The sequence below is a fragment of the Polyergus mexicanus genome, unplaced genomic scaffold, assembly GCF_030449975.1.
Source record: "Polyergus mexicanus isolate NDT 795.1 unplaced genomic scaffold, iyPolMexi1.0 SCAF_7, whole genome shotgun sequence".
Taxonomy (NCBI): domain Eukaryota; kingdom Metazoa; phylum Arthropoda; class Insecta; order Hymenoptera; family Formicidae; genus Polyergus; species Polyergus mexicanus.
Window position 1 is genome coordinate 38,186 of NW_027223327.1, and position 22,646 is coordinate 60,831.

Below are 22,646 nucleotides of genomic sequence, written 5' to 3' on the forward strand. Positions count from 1 at the left end.
TCTCCTTTCTCCCGTTATCCTACGAGGAACGGAGAAATTGCAGGATATTTTTCGCTCGCTTGTAGGGTGCAGATTGTTTTCGTCTTTTTCGTCGAAAGTATTATCACTTAACGACAAATCTTTTCGGCGCGCTATTAGCACATTTCAACGAATCATCTTGTTATATTAAAATTTATTAGAGTTTAATTTGTGATCCAAAACAATTTGACATACTTGTGTATAGTGTGGAAAGAAGTTTGTTCAAGTGGATTTATACGATGGGAACTAGATTTGCAGCCTGTAATTATTACATTTACTATATATTACCTTTTGTATTTATTGAAAAATTTTAAAAATCCATTTTTCGTAATTTATATAAATCTTGATGATATGAACGTTATATTTCCGCCCGGTTTTTAATATATACAATAAAAGCAATATTTTTTTATGTATGTATTGAAATTTTTAATTACAGACAGTTTAAAGCTAACTAGTCTACATGATTATTATCAACGGTTACTTCACGGGACTCAGCCGATGCCTTCTGGCTTGGACATTGCAAACACGCTAAAATATTTTTCTCAAACTTTGCTATGTAAGTGGTCGTATTTTGTGTTATATTATATTATATTTAGTAGTTTGTTTCATTACATATTTTATTGTCTCGTTCATAATCCATTTAATAATGTAACAAGATTGAAATTTTTCAGCTCTGTTAAAAGAAGTACGTGAAATGCCATTTGAGATGATCAAGTCGCAACAACTTGATGGAGAACGAATGGCATTGTATCCAAATTTGGATTATAAACAACTTTACAATGCACTAACGCAACTAATTGATGTTGTACCATTGATTCACATAGGTTTGCAAGGTATTTAATATATATTTTTGTACTGTCATTACTAAAACAGTAATTTAAAAAAAAAAAATTTGATTTTTTTTTTTTTTTTTTTTGTTCAACGAAGTGTTTCACTTACCTTCAATAAATTACAGATTATGATTGTATAAGCTATTAATTATAATTAATATATTAATTATAATTTTCCTCCCTTTTTAAAACAATGTTGTTCTTGTTGAACGAAGCATATAATTTAATAGACATAATAAATATATTAATATATATTTTGTAGCATTTGGAAAAGCTTTGTTGCAATGTCTAGCATGCCTGCTGCCATTCCTCGATCATGACCTAATTGACAATTTATCATACTTAACTGCTAGCACAATATCGGTACTTCCTATGGAACTGCATGAAGAAATCGTCAATTACCTCTGTTTTTACATTTTGCCATTTACTATCAGTAAGTATCTTTATTGTATATTTGTAACAGTATATACTTGATGTCTATATCTTATATGACAAGCACATTTACTCCTCTCTCCAAGAAAGAATGGTATCTGGGAGAGATTGAGTGCAAAAAGAAAATTTTATTACTTTACCGAAATAGCAGCTTTTTCATTGAATGAGAAATTGGCCTACCAGCCAAGTAAGAAACAAGTTGATAGTATGTAGAATAATGCATATTTTTTATTTTAGAATTAGTACAATTTTAAAATTATAACTTTTAAATAAATTTAACGCTTTTATTTTTATAATACAATATCCATCAAATATTAAATAGTTGTGATTAATTAACAATAGAGAAAAGAGAACAAATAAATTGGTATTATATGTAACGAGTAATTTAATTTTCAGCGAGAAAAGTTGAAGCTAGTAATAACAATGCTGCTAGTCAATCAGTAGCTGCTGTTATAATGATGGTGTTTCAATATTCTAATAATCCAGGTATCCTCATATATACATGTATAAATGGAAAAAATATATAAAATTTGTTTAAAATATATATAATTTATAAAATCATAGATTAAAATTGTTGAATTAGATTAGTTGTTTACATGGTGTGTCAGCATGTTAAAATTTTTCAGTAGTCTTTTGTTATTACAAAAAGTGTGTGTGTATAAGATGCATGTGAGAAGGATATACATATATAAAATTTATGGTACATGATATGCATAATATAAAAAAATTAATATTCTCTTTTAGCGCATCACTGTCAATTGCTGGAGTGCCTGATGGCTTTGAAACCGGGAGTCATAAAAGATATACTTTGCGTCATCGCTTATGGTACTGCATCAGCGAGAGCATCGGCTGCGAAATTGCTCTTCTATTATTGGCCATCATTTAATCCAAATTTATTTGACCGCCGTGCTGTATTGGTAAAATTTGCAAGTAAGTATTATGCGCGCCCACACATACATACACACACGCACACACATACATACGTTCTTTTCCTTACTTTTTTACATGTGACATTATTATCAAAATTATTGTATTTCTAAGAAATATGATATATATATGATATATATGATATGTATAACAGACAAGATAGAGTAAACGATATCCTGGGACGAAAAGAGACGCGACAAATTTTTATTATCTATGTTTCAGACGATCTCACTCCGTTTGTATGTCAACGGGACAGCTGCCCGAATGCTGGCAATGCGGAAGCTGGTAAAGTTTGTTACGATCATCGTATTTCCATTATATTTGCCACTGAATCTCCACCACCTCTCTATCTTTGTATCGAATGCGCGAACGAGATTCATCGAGAGCATCCGAATCAAATGTTTAACGATATTTTACATCCGATGCAACAAGTATCCATGATTTGTGAAAACAAGGTAAGTATATTGAATCAAACGAGTATAAATTTTGTACAGATATAATTTGCTGTCGTATTTGTTGGTTAAATATTTAAAATAATATATGATTCAAATAGATTTACCCTTTTTTTTTTCTTTTTTTTTTTCCCCCCCAGAATTGTAGAGCAGCTGACAAATCGGCCATCAGCATTTGTTTTTCGATCGAATGCGCGAGTTACAATGGAAATCATCCTATACGATATTGTCAGCAATGTCACAATATTCGTCACAATAATCGTCGTGGCGGTGATCATGTTTATCACATGGCGCTTCCACATATCTCGCAGTTGGATTCACAAGCACAAACTTATATGGTTCAAGCGATCGTCAGGCAAGCTATTTTAACCATCGAGAATAATTATCGTGTTTTATCCGAATGTTCAACTGAACTCAACTAAGTCAAAGCTTCCTCTCATTTTACAGTTTGCTTAAGGAAGCTGAACCGCAAAATATCGATAGTAATCGGGACATGACGGAAATGAGTGCTGTCAACAAGGGAAGCGTAGGATTTCCAGGAAGTGGCGTAGGCGGTGGTGGTGGAACTGTCGGAAGTACCTTCGGAAGTCACTGCGACCCTACGAGTTTAGAAGAGCGACAACTTCTCGGCAGATATGGCGTATGGCTGCTTGTGGGACTTTGTACTCCTAATGAGGATACCCCGGTTGAAATACTGGGCCGTTTATTGTCAATGTTATTTCATTGGTTTCATGTCACTGCCTACTGTTTCGATGGTATTGAAAAAAGACTTATACATCTTATCTTTTCTGTTGGTAATTTAACACTTTGCATATATACACTTTACTCAAGTAGACGTAGCCAGATGTAGGTGATAGAGCATGGTATATCGGCTAAATATGAATAAAGCATTTTTTTTATTTTTATTTTTATTATTATTATTATTATTATTATTATTATTATTATTATTATTATGTACACATATTGCAACATATATGACATACACACTTTATGTTGTCTCAAGAAAAATATCTTAAATATTACAAAATGCTATATAGTCGACATAGAAATCGTTTGGAAAATAGGCCAGAAATACGCCTAATGAAATATTTAGCCGAATTTAATCTATTCCGTTTTAAAGATTAAATATATAGATGACATTAAAACTGAAGAATTTATTGATAATAGTTGCACGCAAAATCAAAATCAAACATAGCTGCCTGCACACGATTCGACACACATTCGAAATTTATATTCAAATATAGCGAATATCTTGAAAGAGCTTTGTATTGTTGTATGATAAATTCAGGAAATGTTGAATTTTTTTCATGTGTTTCGATCGTATCTTATGACGCTATATTGGTAGTCTAATGATAAATTACAATAGCATTCTCTTGCATCAATTTAAATATTTTTATTTTGTTATAATTAATTTCTCGATTGATTGAAAATATTTTAGGCCAAGCAGAAAGCGCGCTCGAGAAATTAAAAACAGAACACGTTTGTGGCTGGCTTTCGGAAGTTATGAAGACACATTATGAAGTATTCATTTCCTGTCTCTTACCGCATCCTGCGGATTATGTCAGAGTTGGGGGTCATTGGTAAGAGAGAGATTCTCATTTTTGCCTGAGATAAATAAGAAATTTTTACAAACAACTATATATAAAATTAAAATTTTATTTATATATTTATATTTATATCTGTGTGTGCATGTGCGCGTGTATATAAAAAATTTAAAGAGTAAAATTCAAAGTTGCAAATGCATGAAATTCAGTCTCTTGATTTTGCTACTGTATAAATGATATGATTATTATTTGTGATTAGAAATTACATGATTAATGTCATTTGTGATGAAAGGGAAACCTTGGCTTCACGAACGTCGCATTTGAAAGACGGACTACATCGACTATTTTGTTTGGTACCGTACGAAGTGATTACGTCCGATGTATGGGATTACGTGATGCCGCATTGGATGGAAGCAGTGGTAAATGATGTTCCCGAACATGAACTTCAAGAGTTAAAAATAATATTGAGGTATGCGTTTTTGTTTTTGTAGTCCTGATTTTTTTCTATGTAATTCCCACTTTTATAAAAGTCATTCTTATAAATTCTTGCATTTAAACAGCAAAATTTTGGATCGAGACATGAATTCTTTGGGATTTGACACGAAGAAGATGTACAACTTTGTAGCGAAGCGATTTGTCAATACAAGCGCAAAAGTACAGGAACAGGCCCTTAATTGGTTGCAGACACTTACTATGCTGGAAATAACAATGCCTTTAGACCAATTGTTTTCAATATTCAGTGACGGGGTTACCGTGATGCAATCAATGAGTTGTGCAGAATCGGAGCTAAAACCAAGCAAATTTACAAAGGATAATGATGGAAATATTACATGTATGTAATTTTATGATCATAATATATTTGTTGCATCATACTTTAAAGTATATATTATGTTAATAATATAAAAATATCTCTCATAATATTTTAATATATCATAAATTTGCGAAGGAAGTTTGAACAAGATATGTATCTGAAAAGTATTATAATGAATATTTTATTAAATAAAGATGATGAATATTTTATCAACTGTAATCGTATTCTTTATTGAGAGAGATTGAAGATTAATGTTTCAAAGTTCAATTGCGACGAATGCGTCGAGTTAATTATATATTGAATGAGATTCAGTTACAAATCTCTTTATTTACAACTATAGATACTGCGTAATTTCTGGAAGTATTAGTATAGCTTTTAAAATATCTAGGTTCCATAGTCGAAAATGACTCGGGAAAGTCGACACCACTTTCTGATGATATGGTATCAACACCAAGACATATGGAATTTTCGACAAACGCTGAACTTAATTTATCTTGTTGTATTCTTATGCTTGATATATTACTGAAACAGGTGAGATTTTGTGTAAATATTTATATCTATGTTATATTAGCAATGCTAGAATCGTTTTATTTAATGAAAAAGCAATGTGTGAAAAGTTTGATCTTGGCAGATGGAGCTTCAAAATATGGATAAGTATACTGGAATTAATACATGGGTTTGCCGAGATGCTTGCCATTTAATGAAATCCATAGTTGCATCTAATTGGCACAACTGTCATATATGCGATGCATCAGACACCGAATGCACTTATTGCGAGTCGAGGGTGATTTGGCATCAATTGTGTTTGCAATTGATTACATACATGGCACCGGAAAATCCGGCGTATCCTCCTGATGTTAGTTAAAACTTGGACTTATTCGATTTATTTTATCATAATGATAGTGCAATAAATATTCACGAATTATCAAGCGATGCGGTAGGGTCGCGACGCCAAGTACATAAAAAAAATGCCTACTGGCTTGTCAATAGTTTTGTCTATGTGTAAGGGCCGCAACGCTATTAAGTAGCTTATCCGGAATTTAAATTATTTCTGGCATTTTTTAGATATTTTGATGTTATAGAATGAAAAAAAAGTGAGAGAAAAAAATTAAATGAATATATTGTCATATATCTGTTATCTTTCAGACAATTGTGGATGAGACCATGGAAGATCATGGCCGTAAGAGCTCACCGGAAACGGCAAAAAAGAGTGATTCGAAACCGGATGTAGTTATCAACATGCCAGTGCCAGAAATGCATTCTGTAGGCGGAGTTTTAGTTCACATGCCACACGTACGTATTTCTTACTAAATAAATTATCAATAATTATGACAAACTTTCCTTCAAACTCAAATGCTAATAACATGTTCGATGTTAGTCTCATTGAGGATTAAATTTTCATGACTGAACTGGAAATAAAGATTTTGTTTTGCAATGAGGCAATTATCATGTTTCTGTAATCTAGCTGCGTATTATACAATCCTTCATTAATAAAGCAGCGCATGCTAAACTCAAACTATTTTAATTGTTTATATATGTCCGTATGTGCGCTTATTTCTCTCTGTCCCTTTCTCTCTTTCTCTGTTTGTCTCTTCTTCTGCGACATGGCCTGAACACAAAACACGGTAGGCTAATCTATGTCACCGAATTAGCTATTTTGATCGTTTATGTCAGTTTTTCGAACAGATTATGACAGCCACAGTAGAGACAGTTTCGGAACAACTGGATCTTGCAGCTATAATGCCAACAGAAAAGGTCATGTCCGCTGTCGCGAGAACAGTTACGTTATCAGAAACTGATGTTGGTATGACAATATTTTATATCGCATCTTTTTAATTAATTATATATTTAATAATAATTTTTATTTATATAATTATATAAATAAAGTATACAATAAGTATACTTAAATACACTTGCTTTTAGCTACTGCAACGGTAAGCGTGGCAAAACCTCATTTGATTGGCGAAAACGATGAGCCTGTGAACTTAAGTCCAGAAGCTGATTTAGATGATTTTTGGCATACCTCTGTAGGGAAGTTTCGTTTTACAATAGAAGAATTGCCGGAACAACTTCAATATATTCATAAACTATTGAAGGTAATATATTGTATTATAAAGTAAAAATTGGACTGTTTTGTTTGCATAGACAGTTCTGCTTATGTATTCACTCGATAATTATGTTTTAAATCCTACATGTATTTAAAACGTTTGATCACAATTACAATAGTCTTACAATCATAAATAAATTACAAAAATAAATTCTATTACATCAGCCATACACAAGACTAACTAACAAAAAGTGTAAAATTTAAAAAAAGATTAATTTTGTATAAAAATTTTATTTACAGGAGATAATGACAATCGACAAACCTGACATTCTTTACTATATGTTGCAATGCTTGAACATAATGTGCTTATATGGCGATGCGTTTAATATGGCAGTGAAGGATCATCAAGGATTCTTTATATGGTGCCAGGAAAACTTGTTAATAAAAAAGTAGTGTATTTTATATGTGTTATATTTGAAATGTTACATTTTTCGCAGAAGTAGCTAATGATGGAAAGATACGCGCATAAGAATTGTGTGTTTCAGCTCTTTCAATCTTTTTATTGTTATCTTGTTATATAGTTTATGGGAGCTCCTAAATGCAGAATATTCACATATAGCACAAGTGACTGTTCCATTATTATTACATTGTGTGACATTACCTTGTGGCACTGATACTTTTTGGCGGCTTGTACAAGAAGAATTTCACAATTCTGATTGGCGCGTTAGATTCGTCGCAGGTAATCACGTACATAATTTAGAATAATAAATTGATCTTTGCCATCTTTTCATCATTATAATAAATGAAAATATATATGTGTGTGTGTGTGTGTGTGCGTATTTTCTTTTTTTCAGTTGAACGTGTTACGTTAATTGCAAGATTTATGGACTCAACGCCATTACGGAACATATTGAGTCTTCAAGCTGCATTAGCAAATGCTTTTTGTTACTTGATTACAAGCATGGACGACAATAATGTGTACGTTGCACAGCGTGCAACCTTATATCTTGGAACTATTCATGATGCAGCAATTAGGGTAAATCTTATCATCTTTAAATTTATGTATGCTTTAAAATATCTAATTTATCAATATTAAATGAGACAAATTTTTATATTATATACATATTTATATTATATCACATATTTAAATCTGTTACATATTTTCAATGTTAAAGAATCGATTAATTTGTTTGAGAGACCTCTATTGTTTCAATTGTTTGGCTTTAGTGCAATGAATCTAATTGTATTTAAATTATATTACTTGTAATGATTTTAGTCGTTAATTTTATGTCTGGAGACACAATTCGATTCCGTAATCGTAGATCGGCCGATGGTATTACAATCGCTTTACCAGCTACACAATAGTCTCAGTGATCGGCGTATCTTGACCTGGGAATTTTTCTTAAATCGATTTGATACATTATTCCTCGAAGCCCAAATCAGTTTGGAGAAATCGGGAGATATAGCTTATTTGCGCGGTTAGTATCATTATAGCATTAGGAAGAGAAGATAGAAAGATATATGTTGCAGTTTTTTATAGAACCAGTTTTTCAAAGAACCATGATTTTATATGTATTTGCATCAAATATTATCATTATTGATTAAGTTTTCCTTTCCGTCGTAGATCTAAAAAACACAGATTTGAATAGCGAAGTGTTTATGAAGAAATTGCATCGTGCGCACGAAGCACTATCTCAATCTGATGGTAGTGGAACAAGCTCTGTAAAAACGCTGAGCGCAAGTTTTGGCACAAAATGGCCATATAAGCGTACAATGTCCGCGCCCGCATCGATGATACCTCGACAAGATACTAAACAAGGTATACAATGCATAAGTGTTCCTGTGCTTTATAAATTCCTTTTATTGCCTTTTCGCGCACTTCACAGACTATGTCGTACACTGTGTGTTATTTTTTTTCTTTTGTTTTCCGCATCTTTCACGCAGAAAAGGAAAAGGTGTACAGCCGACAATATTCTGCGCCCATCTTGAAAAGGAAGAGCTCGAGATTTGGACTGGGTCAGTTATTGGGGTCAACCCCGCCTAATAACAGTATCCCAGGTAGAGTAGCGTGTATTGCCTGTGTAGCTGTAGACGAGACATAAATATGTGTATATGCGCAAAAATGTTGCTCGTTTGTATTACACGGATGTTAAAGCATTCGACTGCAGATGGATCGTTCGAATAGATCGAACAGATCGAACGGTAAGTAGCAATGCAGTGTTGCATAATTGATAGAGATGCCTTAGCAATGCTCGCGCAAATGTACGTTCAAAGATTTATCTGTGAGATAAAATGTGATGTGCATGTTATTTCCTTGTTATTTAACGTTAACTCTCTAATTTATTTTATATATGTACTATATATATATATATATATATATATATATATATATATATATATATATATATGTATATAAAATAAATACATATATACATATGTATGTATGTATGTATTTATGTATTGTATATACAAATATAGATTTAGAAAAATAGTTAATATTACATTATTCTTATTTAGTAGATCTTGTTTCTTCCTTTTCAGTCTGCATAAAATTAATGTGTCGAACAAACATAAAATTAATATTTGCAAATCTTACAGATGGTCATATACATTCACTGAACATGGTTGATGAAGCTAGCGCATTACCAGGATACACTCACAAAATTGTGGACCTTGAAGAAGCAGATAAAGAAACGATGCATTTGCTAATCTTTCTGTTGATGCAATTTCTCTCGAGACAAGATCAGGTGAATCGTCAATTTATTTGAGCAACAGAAATATGTTCCTGCACTAAAGATAATCAAACAAAATTATATATATCCAAAATGTTTCGAAATGACAACACGTTCTCTCAATATCTTTTATGTATCCAAATTTATGTATTGATACAATTTAATTAGGCTTATCCAACGGATGAGAAGCCACTATCGAAAACACAGGGCATAGTTTTGCGGCACTTGTACCTTCTTTTAGGATATAATCAAACTGAGCGCACTTTTCATACTTCTCCACAACGTCTAAGGTGAGATTTCTATAACTTTATAAACTTTTTTTTAACATAATATATATATATATTATGTTAAAAAAAAGTATATATATATATACAAGTATTATCATAATAAATATGTATTATTACACACACACACACACACACAAAATATACGCACACTTGTAATTTATAAGAATTACACAAAAGTTTATGAACTTTTAGACACACAAATCTAATCATGTAAATTATCACGAACAAACGAAAAATACAAACAATTCTCAATTTTGTCGACAAATTTGTCAAATTTATTCAAGCTGCGCATAAAATCAATTTACGCTTATATTTGTCATTTTCCATCTTTCGATTTACTAAACTTTGTAACAATGAACTGTTAAATTATAGGCTGTCACCAGTATTTAACGTCTTTATCGCCAATTTACCACAACTCTTAGACCAGAATCATGTGATGGGTTGGGTAATGACGCCGCCAGTTTTGGCAATATTACAACATTGTCCGTGCCCTCCACAATCTATACCTCCCACTGATCATCAACCACCGAGTTATAGTCTTTGGTATTTGGAGCCACACATCAGACGATCTTGGTTGATGTCTTTGCTTGTCATTTTATACAAGGTGGAGAAAGCTTATACAAAGTAGTGCAGTATTATCTAGAATACACATTAAAGAATATACACATCTTATACATGTTTATAAAATGAAAGAATACGCGGGAAAGCGATTTTTTGCCAGGAAGTTACATTTACATTGTTCAGTTACATTGTGATACACTTGTAAATTAATATATTTTTGTGCGAGTAAATAAAAATTTTTTTTTCCCCCACATAAATGATAAACTATTTCTTCAGTGTCAGTATGGACAACAACCGTGGTGTAATCAACTTCAAGCATTAGTGAAAATAGTATTGAATACGCTTGACACGCAGCATCATCAATGTAAAAGAATTCCAGCGACTGTAGTTATGGCTGCGCCACCTTCCAGATCACGTGGTAAAAATTTGAAAATTTCTAAGAAAAAATATAATAGTATATATGTACATGCAGGATAATTTGTATATATGTACAAAACAATTATTTCAGATGTGTCTCAACCCTCACTCGGAGTGGAGCACGAATTGACAACGAATGCAATAGGAGAGATGGACACGGAAACTCCGCCAATGCGCGCATCAATGATGTCAGTGCATCAACGGAGTCCTGGAGGAATACACGGACAAATGGAGACCCATTGGGAGGAAAATAATGGTCCAGCCTGTCGTTATTTCAACAAACATTTCGCTAGGTCAGTAAATTTATTGTCGATAAATTTGCATACAGGTCTTCCTCTCTATTACATTTGAAACAATCTATAATTTTTACATGAAAAAATGGCAAACGGAAAAAGCTTATATAATTGTAATAGATTAATTTGATAATTTGAAAATTAATTTGTATGGCATAAAAGCAATATTATCGATATTAAGGTAAACCTTCGAAAAATGCGTTCCGCGTTACACTCGTGTGACTTTACACTCGTGTGACGTAACACTCATTTTACAAAGTTTTTAAATACATTGTTTATAATAAAAGAAACTAAAAATTTGTCTATAATATATTATAACAATAAAATATTTTTTATTTTATTTTAAAACAAAACAGAAACAGACTTTAACAGAATCTCTTCATTATCTTACCTTAAATTGTACAATCTCTTTGTATAATTTTTTATTATGTAATTTTTGACAAAAAGTATAACTGTCGAAGTAAAATTTACATATAAAAATTGAAAATTTGATATTTATCTATCGCGTTATATGATGGTTCATCATATTATATACGGCTTATCGCAATTTTGTATCGCGATTTTTTATCGCGTTATACGAATAAAAATACCATGCGCATTATATGGGAGTTTGCTGTATTTTTTTTTTAAATCCTATGATATACATACACTCTTCAATGATTGATTTTTTTGTTTGCCATATTCCTCTCGGATAATATTTAAGATTGATATATCACATATTACTATTATTATGCTTCTGTACTCAAATAGTGGTATGTTATAATTTGTCACTATTGCGAATGTTTTTGCGAAGTTATTCGATCAATGCGGATGATACGGAGTCCGAGCTGGCCGCGATTCCTGAGAGTTCTAAATCTGACAGCACTTTACATGATAGCAGCGGAGGATCTCTCGGCGAGTTAGAGGATACAATTCCTCAAAATACAGTTCTTCAAGAGCCATGTACGATTATATCGGATGGAAAGAGTATAACTGAATCAAATAATCGAAACATTAATAAGTCGAAGACAGAATCTCTGACGAAACCTACATGGTTTTTAGGAAACGAAGACGAAGTTTATCAGGTAAATATACTTTATATTATATTATATTATAAAGATCAACACATTTGTAAGACTTTAGTTTAGCATCTAATTATGATATTTATTGGAAGAGAGAAATAAAATAAAAATTCAGTATTTTATGACTAAACATTAAGCAAAAAAAAAAAATTAATTAATTAATTAAATTTGAAATACATTACATGTTTGAAAAAATGAATGAACATTATCAATAGCCTAAAAGCACATGTCATCTTTTGCTTCAGGGAAATAAAAGCGGAACTCAAAAAAAATGGAGCGTGTACGAAGGAGTGAAAATGATGGTAACGGGCACTTTTCTAACCGGACAACAGGAACTTCCAAAATTTCAATCTAAGACAACTGTGCAACCATTGAAGAATGAAGAAAAAGAACATTTGCCATATAATGGAGATACTATTTCGTCAAAACCGTATGATCTATCGAGCGCTTTAGCCGTTGCTACGAGCATTTCTCATATCCAAAGGTAACAATTTCTAATCTCTACTGAAGTCAAGAAAAATAATTGTGTTTAATCAAGTTTGTTTTATTCTTTTTATAATCGATAAATTATCACATATTGAAAACGTAAAACTTTGATTTTAAATTACTTCATTAAAAATTAGCAACAATTATTTCATTTCGCTTTTACACTTTTTTTCTTCTTCTTTTTATTCTCTTTAAAATTTCTTTAAAAATTCACTTCCCAATTTGATAGTCTCTTCGTTAGTTTAAACATATTTAACAATTCTATCATATCTAACATTGAACAGCTTTTTAATTGTATTATCTATAATACAACTTTTTAAAGATGAAATATATTTATTCTCATTAATATATGTGAAAAAAATATATCCTTTTTATATTTTAAATTTTTAGATCTGAATTACCAAAGGAAAAAGAGAAGGAGAAAGAGAAAGAAAGTGAAAAAGAAAGAGAGAAGGGAAAGGATAAGGAAAAGGGCAAGGGCAAGGAAAACAAAACGGAGAAAGAGAAAGAAAAAGAGAAGGAAAAGGAGGAAGATAAAGCATTTGTGAAAATTGCAGGCACTATCAATAATTCGGAATCACTGAATGCAAAGCATTTAGGTAGACAAAAGCATATGGAACAAATCACAATTACAGCAACATCGCCAGTTTCACCTTGTCAAGTGATTACAGTAACCAACAGTGATCATTCAAGTTCACCAGCATTGAGTTCTTCTATATCATCGCAAGTCATAAGTATGGAGAATGGACAACAAACAGGTGGCCTTCCAATTAGTCCACAAGCCTTGATGACTACTCCAACAGTCGAAAGATTATTGCCCATTGGTACAATAGCTCGCGCGACTGGTAAGCGATTCACGCTACTGATTACTCTACTAATATGTCATCGTCGTATTTTCACATATATTTTTTTTTATGTCATTATTTTACATTTACATATCCATGATACAAATAGTGTACTTTGCGCAATGTTAAACTGTCACGTCAAACGTAAATATCAAATGATCTTTTATGAATTTTAAATGTCGGCAGCGATCCGGTTTTATGATAGTCAGTGTGTATTGTTCCATTTAAAATTCATATAAGAATATTTGACGTTCTTACATCGCCATGACAGTTACATATATTGTACAACATGTTTAAATGAAATTTTTTTGTAGGATCGCGAACTGCGCAACGTGTATTAAGATGCGAAGACACATATGGCTCTCCGGAATCACCATTATCAAAAATGGATATTTTGACAGTCAGTGAGTAGAACTTTTAAAATAATGGAATGAATGGTAATTAGTAAATAAAACGAGCTCCAATGATAAAAAGATGGCAATTTAAAAGAATTGATTGTAATTCTTTTTATTTTCTCAGGTTCTTCATTTGAACAAGACAGCGAGACTTGCATGTCCAGTGACATTACGAGTCCACATAGCGTTTCTCAGCTAGAGTTTCCAACACCAGAACGATTGCTACCGGTCGGTGGTCCTCAGAGAGACTTCCCCAGCCTAGTTGAACGAGTACGTCAGGCTCTCGATATCTCGCATGTCGAAGGTATATACACACTAATTTTCTAAGACTCTTCGTGACTTTTGGAAAATACTTTTGTCAAATCTTTATATGTTTGTAAAAAATATAAATATCGTATATAATTTATATCTACGAGTATGTATTATCGTGTGTAATCTTTCTGTCGTGCAACGCGCGATCTGTAAATTAATAACAATTTTTGTTGGACAGCCCATATTGAAAAGATCTACATATGTGATAGACAACACAAACTTTTCTTTGAATCTTGGTTTTTCCCATTTGATTTAAAATTTTAGTTGTTTATTCATAAATATCTTACAGAGAGAATTTGACATATTTGTGCATTTTGAAAGTTGTCACTGAATGTGTAAATACTTTGAAATATTTCTTTCTTTCAGATACAAATAAATCGAATGACAATTGGAAACATGACACTCGTGATATGATATTCACGAAGCAAGATAGCGGAACATCTGAAAATATGGTAAAAAAACGCCTTTTCTATTAAAAAAAAAATAATAATAATAAATAAATAAATAAATAAATAATTTTACATGGATTTTAATACAATTCTAATTTATATACACGATACATAACCAATACATTCACGATATATAAACAATCTTTTGGTGTAAAAGATAAATCTGCAAAAATAAAATGTTTATCTTGTTTTTAATCTAAACGAAAGTTTTTGATACATTTAGTTTAATAAATAGAGAAAAATGAAAGTTTTAGTACTTATAGAATATGAATTAAATGAAGATTAATTTTAATAGAAAGAATTAAGTTATAATTAGCAAAAGAATAAACATTTATATTCGATCAATTTATGTTTGTCTACAGTCAGCGTCACTTGTACCGACGTGCAATGAAATTAATTCGAGCAGATCGCCAAGTCCGAGAAGATTGATTAAACAAGTGGCTTTAGAATCATCTCCACCAGCGATTGATACCGGAGATTTTCTCTCGAAAGTAGCAGATTACGATCAGAGGATTAAATCGAGAGATCAATTTCGTATTCAACGTGACAGGATACGAAAGATCACAACTACAATGGAACAAGATGCGATTACTCATGCTAGACGGACAGAGTCCTGGTAAATTTTACCATCGCATGTACCTAATGTACACTGCTACATCATTATATATACCTCTTTATGTTCTTAGTATTTTTTTAACAAAAAAGAATGTAAATGAAATGTACGGATTTATAATTTTAAATAACTATCAAAACTTAATTGGTAAATTGTTCTGTCATCCGATAGGTCTGGCCCACAAGTTCAACAAAATTTAGACTTTGTCTCTCAACAAGCGTATCATGCAGATTTCAATTTAAAGCAGAGTTTATTTCGCATCGGCGACGATTGCGTTTATGATAGGTATAATTTGACACGCTAGATATTATTAATAATTATTTTTGCATTGTATTGAATCGGATTTGATGGATTGTGATATAGGTGCTCGGAGTGCGGAACGATAAAGGAAGAATATTCCGATGAAGAGCTCGGATTGTGTATAATAACTTTGGGAACGTTTATTCATCGGGAACCATCTTTAGCGGCACCGTTATTACCGGAAATACTCAGCGTAGTTACCAAGTAAGAGATTAAGATGTTAAGGTGGGTATACACTTAGCGAACAAACACCGAACGAACAGCGAATGCAAAACGTTTTGAACGTTTTTCTCGCACGAATTGTCTTTGATGTACCGCTTCATGAGGGAATCGAGCCGAATGCCAATCGAACGCTCTGTTCGCATTCGCTTTCGCGTATATATCTGCTGAATGATAATAATGAACGTTTGCATTCGCTGTTCGTTCGGTGTTCGTTCGCTAAGTATATACCCACCTTTATATTTTTGTATGATAAATTTTGACGCTTTTATATATATATATATATATGTACACAAACACACACACACACACACACACAAAATTATATATAAATATCATATTATTAATTAATTATATAACTATATTAAAATTATAAGTGTTGCGCGAATTGTAGACATCGATCGACATTTAAATTCTAAAATATTAGGAAAGTATTAGGAGAATATAATGGACGGAGAAGTTGTACGAACAAAATATTCAAAGTTGTAATTTGCAATACCGACGCCGACATTTTACCAACAATCGATAATTTACCGGTGTCAGTTTATTACTAATTATCGATAAATTACCGATTGTAATATCACGAATTGCAAACTTCGAATTTTTATTCGTACTACCTCTTTGTTCATTATGTGTTCCTAATACTTTGCTAATATTTTAGAATTTCAATGTTAGAAAGAACAGTTTGTATTATGTGTTACAGACATCAATAGATATTATCGATGGTTAATTATCGATAGCGATTAATTATCGATATTGTTAATTTTCGAGCTATAAAATTTAAATAATTGAATTGAAATAATTGAAATATCAAAAAATTATAATCAGTAGCATATACAAAAATTATAAGAATCATAAGAATCCAAGAATTTTTAGAATTTTGTTTAAGCTGAGTGTTCAAATCGCATAAATATGGGTCATTCGGCGTTTTATTCTTGACAATAATGATAGCTTTATTTTATTTTTAACTATTTACCAACTTTATTTGCGATTTTAATGTCTAATTTTATTTAACGCTATGTAAATTGATATTTATCATTTTTGTCTGTGTTAAAGATGATCTCAAAAAAAGACCGAAACGTTCGCGAATTTTATTACATACGTTTTTCCCTCTTTAATCAAATCAATTGCGCCCTATACACTGTGCTGGCTCCTAATTGCCTATTCTAATTCGTTTTAAATTGTTTATATATATCGCATATATACACATATATATACTATAGAGTTGCAACTTATGCACATTTATATCCCATCTTTGTTGTTTTTGTCGCCTTCTCCCATGGAAAATGATGCTCTAATACTCTAATATGCTAATACACTTATACAGAGTTGGGCTTAATGCAATGTATCCTTGGCAAAGCGAAACAAATATGCATCTACCAGGTGGTGCAGTTAGCGTAGCGCATCAATTTCTTAGATGCGTTCTTCATCAATTAGCACCTAATGGAGTATTCATGCAAATGTTTCAAACTCATTTAAACGGTAAGGATTTAATGCTGACTCGTTCGTTAAATTGTGACTAGTAAACCGCTTTAAAAAGAATCGCTCTAAAAATAATGCTCCAATTTAATTGCTTATAAAAGCTATAGAAAGTTTCAATTAAAATTATCAATTAGAAGATTTTACAATACATTTATTTCAATATCAATATCTGGAAGACTTTGAATAATACAATAATATTAACAACAACAACAATTTCTTCCTTTTGTCTGCTATAATATCTCTCTCTCTCTCTCTCTCTCTTTTTTTTTTTTTTTTCCAATTTGCAGAGACGACAAGATTGCAGTTTTTTAGAAGTGTCGCTCAAGCTCTAGTCGATTTTAACGAATTAAATCCCATTGCGCCTCTGCAATTGTTGCTCGAGGTAAGGAAGCATCATGAGATGATTGCATATTAAGCGCAAGTCAATTTTGTACAATTGTCAATTATTACTTACAATTTATACTGTAAGCGTACTTTTTAATCATTTAAATATATGAGAGAATAGATTACATACTTGTTTCATGTTATAAATTTCGATTTCAGACATTAAATATGAAAAAATCATTGCCATTGGAACGGCTACCGATAATATTGTACAATATTGCATGTTACTTGGATTGTTTACCATTGGAAGCAGGATTGGGTCCTGGTGCAGCTACATGGAGCGGGTTATTGGCACAGTTTGATGGATTATTTCGAAGACTCGTTCTTATGCTTTCTTCCATTGAAGATATCACTCCTCTCTTGCGAATTATAATTTCTATATTGAAGGTACCAGGGATTCAACAATCAAAGGTACATTAAATATAAAAGGAATTAAAAATCAAAGGATTTTAAAGCCTGAAGTTACCTTCTCTTGATTATTAATTAAATAAAATTAATATGGCAGATTTATATATTGTATTATATTGAACATTATTACTGTATCCCAATCATTTTTTTTAGGGAATGCTGGAACCATTTTCCAAAGTATTAAGTTATGCCATACAAAATTCAACATTGCGGTATAATTATTTAACAGACCTATGCTACTTGTGTCACAGAGGATTTACTCGTGATCGTGATAAACACTTTTTTGGAAGGACAATCGTATTCGAATTAATTCAGGCTATTAAATTTAAAATTACAATACCGGATTCAAATTTTCTGTTACTTCTTCAATTTGTGCTTCAGGTAATTAATTATCATATTTATAATTTTTTTATAATTTATAATTTTTATTTATATATTTACGTGTGTGTAAAGTTTTCAACTTTAGATATCTGTAATCAAAAGATATTAATATAATGCTCTGCTATATATAATGCAGGATATTGGGGGATCCTTGCCTAATACTATTATCGCGATGGAAAATAATATTCAAACAGATATGTCACCAATCTACAATACGAACGCGTCTGAATCTCTAAAGAGTCAGTTATCGGATATCCTTGAATTTTTAGCTGATTTTCACACTTTAAGCAAGATCAAGGTAATGTGTGCGCGCACGCATATGCATACATGCAAATCCATAAATCCATTGATGATTAATAAAATTCTATAAAATTTGTGCTTTTGCTATTTTTGAAAGGTTTTTCTTTTCTTAGAGTTATAGCAAAGGTATGCAAGCTGGATTGAACGAAGATACGTTAGGCGGAACATTAAAGTGTGGCCTTGCTCAATATGTAGCTTTAGAAATTACGAGAGGCAACAACAGAGAGAACAGAGCTGTCGCGCGTTACTTGCCATGGTTATATACCGCACCATCTACTATACAACAAGGGTATACCTATTTTTATTGCGATCGATCTTTTCCTTTTCTTTATTAATTTACTTTTTTTCTGATATCAGTAAGGTTTCATCCAAAGTTTTAATTATCTTGAATTTAATTATGGAAATCGGTTAGATATGTATTCATGTAAATGTTTTAGTGCTCGTGAATACGTCGATTGTATCGGCCACATTAGACTCTTATCCTGGTTATTGCTGGGATCGTTAACGCACATTGCCATGTATACTGGCAACACGAATACTCATTCAACGATACCGTTGGCGCAACCGATTCCTCAAGAAGTGTCTTGCCATATCGCCGATCACATACAAATGATTTTCTCAGGATTTCCAGAACAATCGAAAACGTCGGTTCTCCATATGTCGTCGCTCTTTCATGCGTTTATTCTTTGTCAAGTAACTATTGAAGTTATAAATTGAATTGCACATTTTTATATACATGTACATACGAGCGAGCGGCATGCACGCACGCACGCACACATACATTGTTTACATTAACAGAGTGTTTTGTTTCGTTTTAGCTTTGGACGATCTATTTGGAAGAATTGTCAAAGAATAACGCATCAAACAGCGAGAGTCACAATATCACTATGAATATTTTGTTAGAATTTTGGAGCAAGATAACGCCATGCATTTTGCAACTTGTTTCTTATTCGAAAGCTGTAAGTTTGATTCTAAATATACATTATTTGACTTAAGGTCTTAAACCTGTCTAAAATTGATACATTTGAGATAAGTTTAAAACAAGAATATATGAAGAGATAATTTTATTTCTAGCTATCTGAAATGCTCAACTTGCATTTCTTGAGTTTATTAGAAGCTTTATTGGAATGTGGATCCATTCTACTAAGTAAATTGCTGCCTCTATGGAATGCCATTTTATTTTCTCATCACATTCAAGTAAAAGAACGGAAATAAAGATGAATAATTTGAATGAAAAGATGAGGCACAATAATTAACTTTGGTTTATTATATTTTGTAGCTACCCGGTCATTTACAAGTGCGTTTGCAGAATTGCCGCGATTTTCCTCCAAGCAGAATGGCGGAACATTTTATTTCAAACCGAAGAGAATCAAATGCAGTACTCCTACGATGGTTACATAGATTACAGTTTAAGATGGGCCAAATTGAAATGCAATCCTCCACCGCAACGCAATTCTATACCATTTAAAGAGGAAGGGAAAAAAGGAATTCGAGAGGGAAGATAACTTTATAAATTAGGTTTGAGTCGTAATCTTATCTAAAAATTGTAGATGTAAAATTAATGAAAAATAATTCAGAAGAAAATACTTTTTTTATGTCCAAATAATAAATGTTTGTGTATTTGCAATAGATAATTTAAGTACTATATGTGCAAGATTATTATTTAATACTGTAAGAAATTTCGATCAAGTTAATATCTTAAAGCTTACACATGTTCTAATATTTATATCATTATCGCTGTCGTCGTTGTTGTTGTTGGACCTTTTGGTTTAATCATCATTAATGCACGTTTTAGAGTATAATCCCAACCTCTCCAGCGGAACCATACGATACCTTTAGTAACATAACATGATTTTTATTTGCTAATATGCAAAAGAAAATTTAACTTTAACTTTCATTATTTACAATTCTTGCTTATTTCCATTCCATTATGATTATGAATTAACAGCACAAAATTTTCATTAATTATGTTTGCATTAGGAAGTTATAAACATACCTTGTCGTGCAGTAAGATCTTGAGGATCGTTTAAATAAAGACCATTCAAGCCACGTCCACAAGATTTCCACCACCAACCACCTTTAAGCATCGAAGCACAATTCAAAGATGATCTATCGTTATCCCTAAAGTCATAAATGTATGTAAATCCAATGCAATCCAGTCAATTTTTACAGCGAACATACATATATCTCTCGCATCATTGTAATGATGTAAGATACAAAGATGTATTTCATTATATATAATAAATGTATTACACATATATGTATGTATACATTACTTACCTATTGTACGTGGAGAATGGGCTATTGTTTGATCCATACCAAGGATCATTTAATGAATCTCCAGCATTTCCTTCATATCCATCTATCTCTAATTTATAATACTCCCCCTCTGAATAAATCTTAAAATGCGAATATTGAGCATACCTATAATAAAATCAAATTATAATTGTAAAATATATTTGATGAATTTCATCATTTACATTTGGATAAATTGCAAATTATAAAACTATTAGCATTCTTCAGCAATCGTAAAAAATTATCAAACGATAATCAATCTACAATTTATGTGTATACCTTTTGTTACCTTCGAAGTCTTCAAGTTCAACTCTAAGTATGTAATCTTCATTATTTGTTAACATGTATATATTTTCATTGCCCAGCCAAAATTCCTTAGCAGGATCTCCAAATCCATTTTTATAGTCTCCCCAATCCCTATTAAAATTCTCTCTTGGCTCTCCAAAATCATCCCTCCTCTGAATAACCTTAACATCAAAATCATTTTTATCGTATGTATGTAATGTAAGGGCCGTGGCACATAGAAAAACTTAAGCAGGAAGACTTAAAAGGCATTCTACAATGGTAGTAGGCAGTACAGAGTGAGGAGTAAGATTTTAAGAATTGATTTTAAGAGCAAATGGGAATTATTCATTTCGTTTTACTCCCGGTCTTTACGTCACTAAAAACAGTACACTCTCCTATTCCTACAGCATACAGCCATTGTTACTGCCATTGTAGATTGTAGACGGCCCTTAAGACTTAAGAATTTCAACCATACGAAATTTTCAGCGTAGCTTACGTTTCAATATGGCTGCCTTACTGTTCGACCGTGATTGGTCAATTCGCTTACGTCTTAAGTCTTACTGCTTAAGTTTTTTTATGTGCCACGGCCCTAAATTAAGTATGAGTATGCGAATTTGCGAGTCGCGAGTGGCATATACATGCGACCGTGTTCGCGCGTATCTCATTCTCGATTTGTTATCGATTGCCGAGATTATCGAAAGATACGTTGCACGTTCTTTTTCTTATTGGACATATCTTACTCGATTTCTCGATAAATGACAATATAATTTAAATTAAAATTTAAAGATACTTTCTTCTCAATGTAACAACAATTTAATGTCGGAATTAAAATATATTATTTGATCGTATACCACATCATGCAATAATAAACTCACTGTCCAACCACCATCAGCAATTTCCTGTTCGCAATAAACCTTGAGGAACCAATATGTCGTACCGCGTATTTGCAAGTAATAGATCCCACTGTCTCTCATTCCTGCGTTTAATAAATCCACGCAAGAATAACCCTAGAAATTAACAATATAGCAGAAAATTAAAAGCCCCAATGTCTTCAGCAATACACTAATTCTTAACAGTAAA

General features: G+C 31.9%; 2 protein-coding genes across 13 annotated transcripts in view; one reads left to right on the forward strand and one right to left on the reverse strand.

Moving 5' to 3' along the window:
• Window positions 1-21,226, forward strand: Unc79 (UNC-79 domain-containing protein). 9 transcript variants are annotated; one of them, XR_011447216.1, is made up of 48 exons: window positions 1-279; window positions 455-574; window positions 690-851; window positions 1,111-1,281; window positions 1,677-1,766; window positions 2,025-2,210; window positions 2,430-2,662; window positions 2,800-3,014; window positions 3,107-3,453; window positions 4,098-4,239; window positions 4,496-4,672; window positions 4,764-5,035; window positions 5,403-5,545; window positions 5,646-5,870; window positions 6,161-6,307; window positions 6,689-6,818; window positions 6,938-7,110; window positions 7,362-7,510; window positions 7,643-7,800; window positions 7,916-8,097; window positions 8,338-8,539; window positions 8,686-8,880; window positions 9,006-9,119; window positions 9,660-9,808; window positions 9,962-10,083; window positions 10,453-10,684; window positions 10,918-11,059; window positions 11,150-11,351; window positions 12,145-12,415; window positions 12,658-12,896; window positions 13,289-13,743; window positions 14,058-14,147; window positions 14,263-14,442; window positions 14,817-14,902; window positions 15,262-15,515; window positions 15,684-15,797; window positions 15,876-16,016; window positions 17,359-17,513; window positions 17,801-17,895; window positions 18,057-18,308; window positions 18,459-18,686; window positions 18,823-18,984; window positions 19,100-19,275; window positions 19,424-19,679; window positions 19,805-19,945; window positions 20,061-20,183; window positions 20,266-20,504; window positions 20,967-21,226. XR_011447216.1 is itself a non-coding variant. In XM_070299415.1 (47 exons), exons 1-47 carry the CDS (start codon window positions 258-260, stop codon window positions 20,452-20,454), a joined length of 8,409 nt encoding a protein of 2,802 aa, XP_070155516.1. In that variant the 5' UTR covers window positions 1-257; the 3' UTR covers window positions 20,455-21,226. The 9 variants fall into 9 exon arrangements, 8 of the variants coding, with proteins under 8 accessions (XP_070155516.1, XP_070155519.1, XP_070155517.1 ...); XM_070299415.1 differs by having other exon boundaries at window positions 20,266-21,226; XM_070299418.1 differs by having other exon boundaries at window positions 9,006-9,077; window positions 20,266-21,226.
• Window positions 20,562-22,646, reverse strand: part of LOC138935080 (angiopoietin-2) — an 8,282-nt gene continuing 6,197 nt past the window's right edge. For 2 of the 4 annotated variants that reach the window (XM_070299423.1, XM_070299424.1), the window contains 5 exons: window positions 22,442-22,573; window positions 21,561-21,748; window positions 21,267-21,410; window positions 20,983-21,107; window positions 20,562-20,819 (listed from right to left, as the gene is read on the reverse strand). In XM_070299423.1, coding sequence (XP_070155524.1) covers window positions 20,710-20,819; window positions 20,983-21,107; window positions 21,267-21,410; window positions 21,561-21,748; window positions 22,442-22,573 — 699 coding nt within the window. In that variant the 3' untranslated portion in view covers window positions 20,562-20,709. Of the gene's footprint in view, window positions 20,820-20,982; window positions 21,108-21,266; window positions 21,411-21,560; window positions 21,749-22,441; window positions 22,574-22,646 lie in introns of those variants that run through there. The other 2 variants (XM_070299425.1, XM_070299426.1) reach the window with 2 other exon arrangements.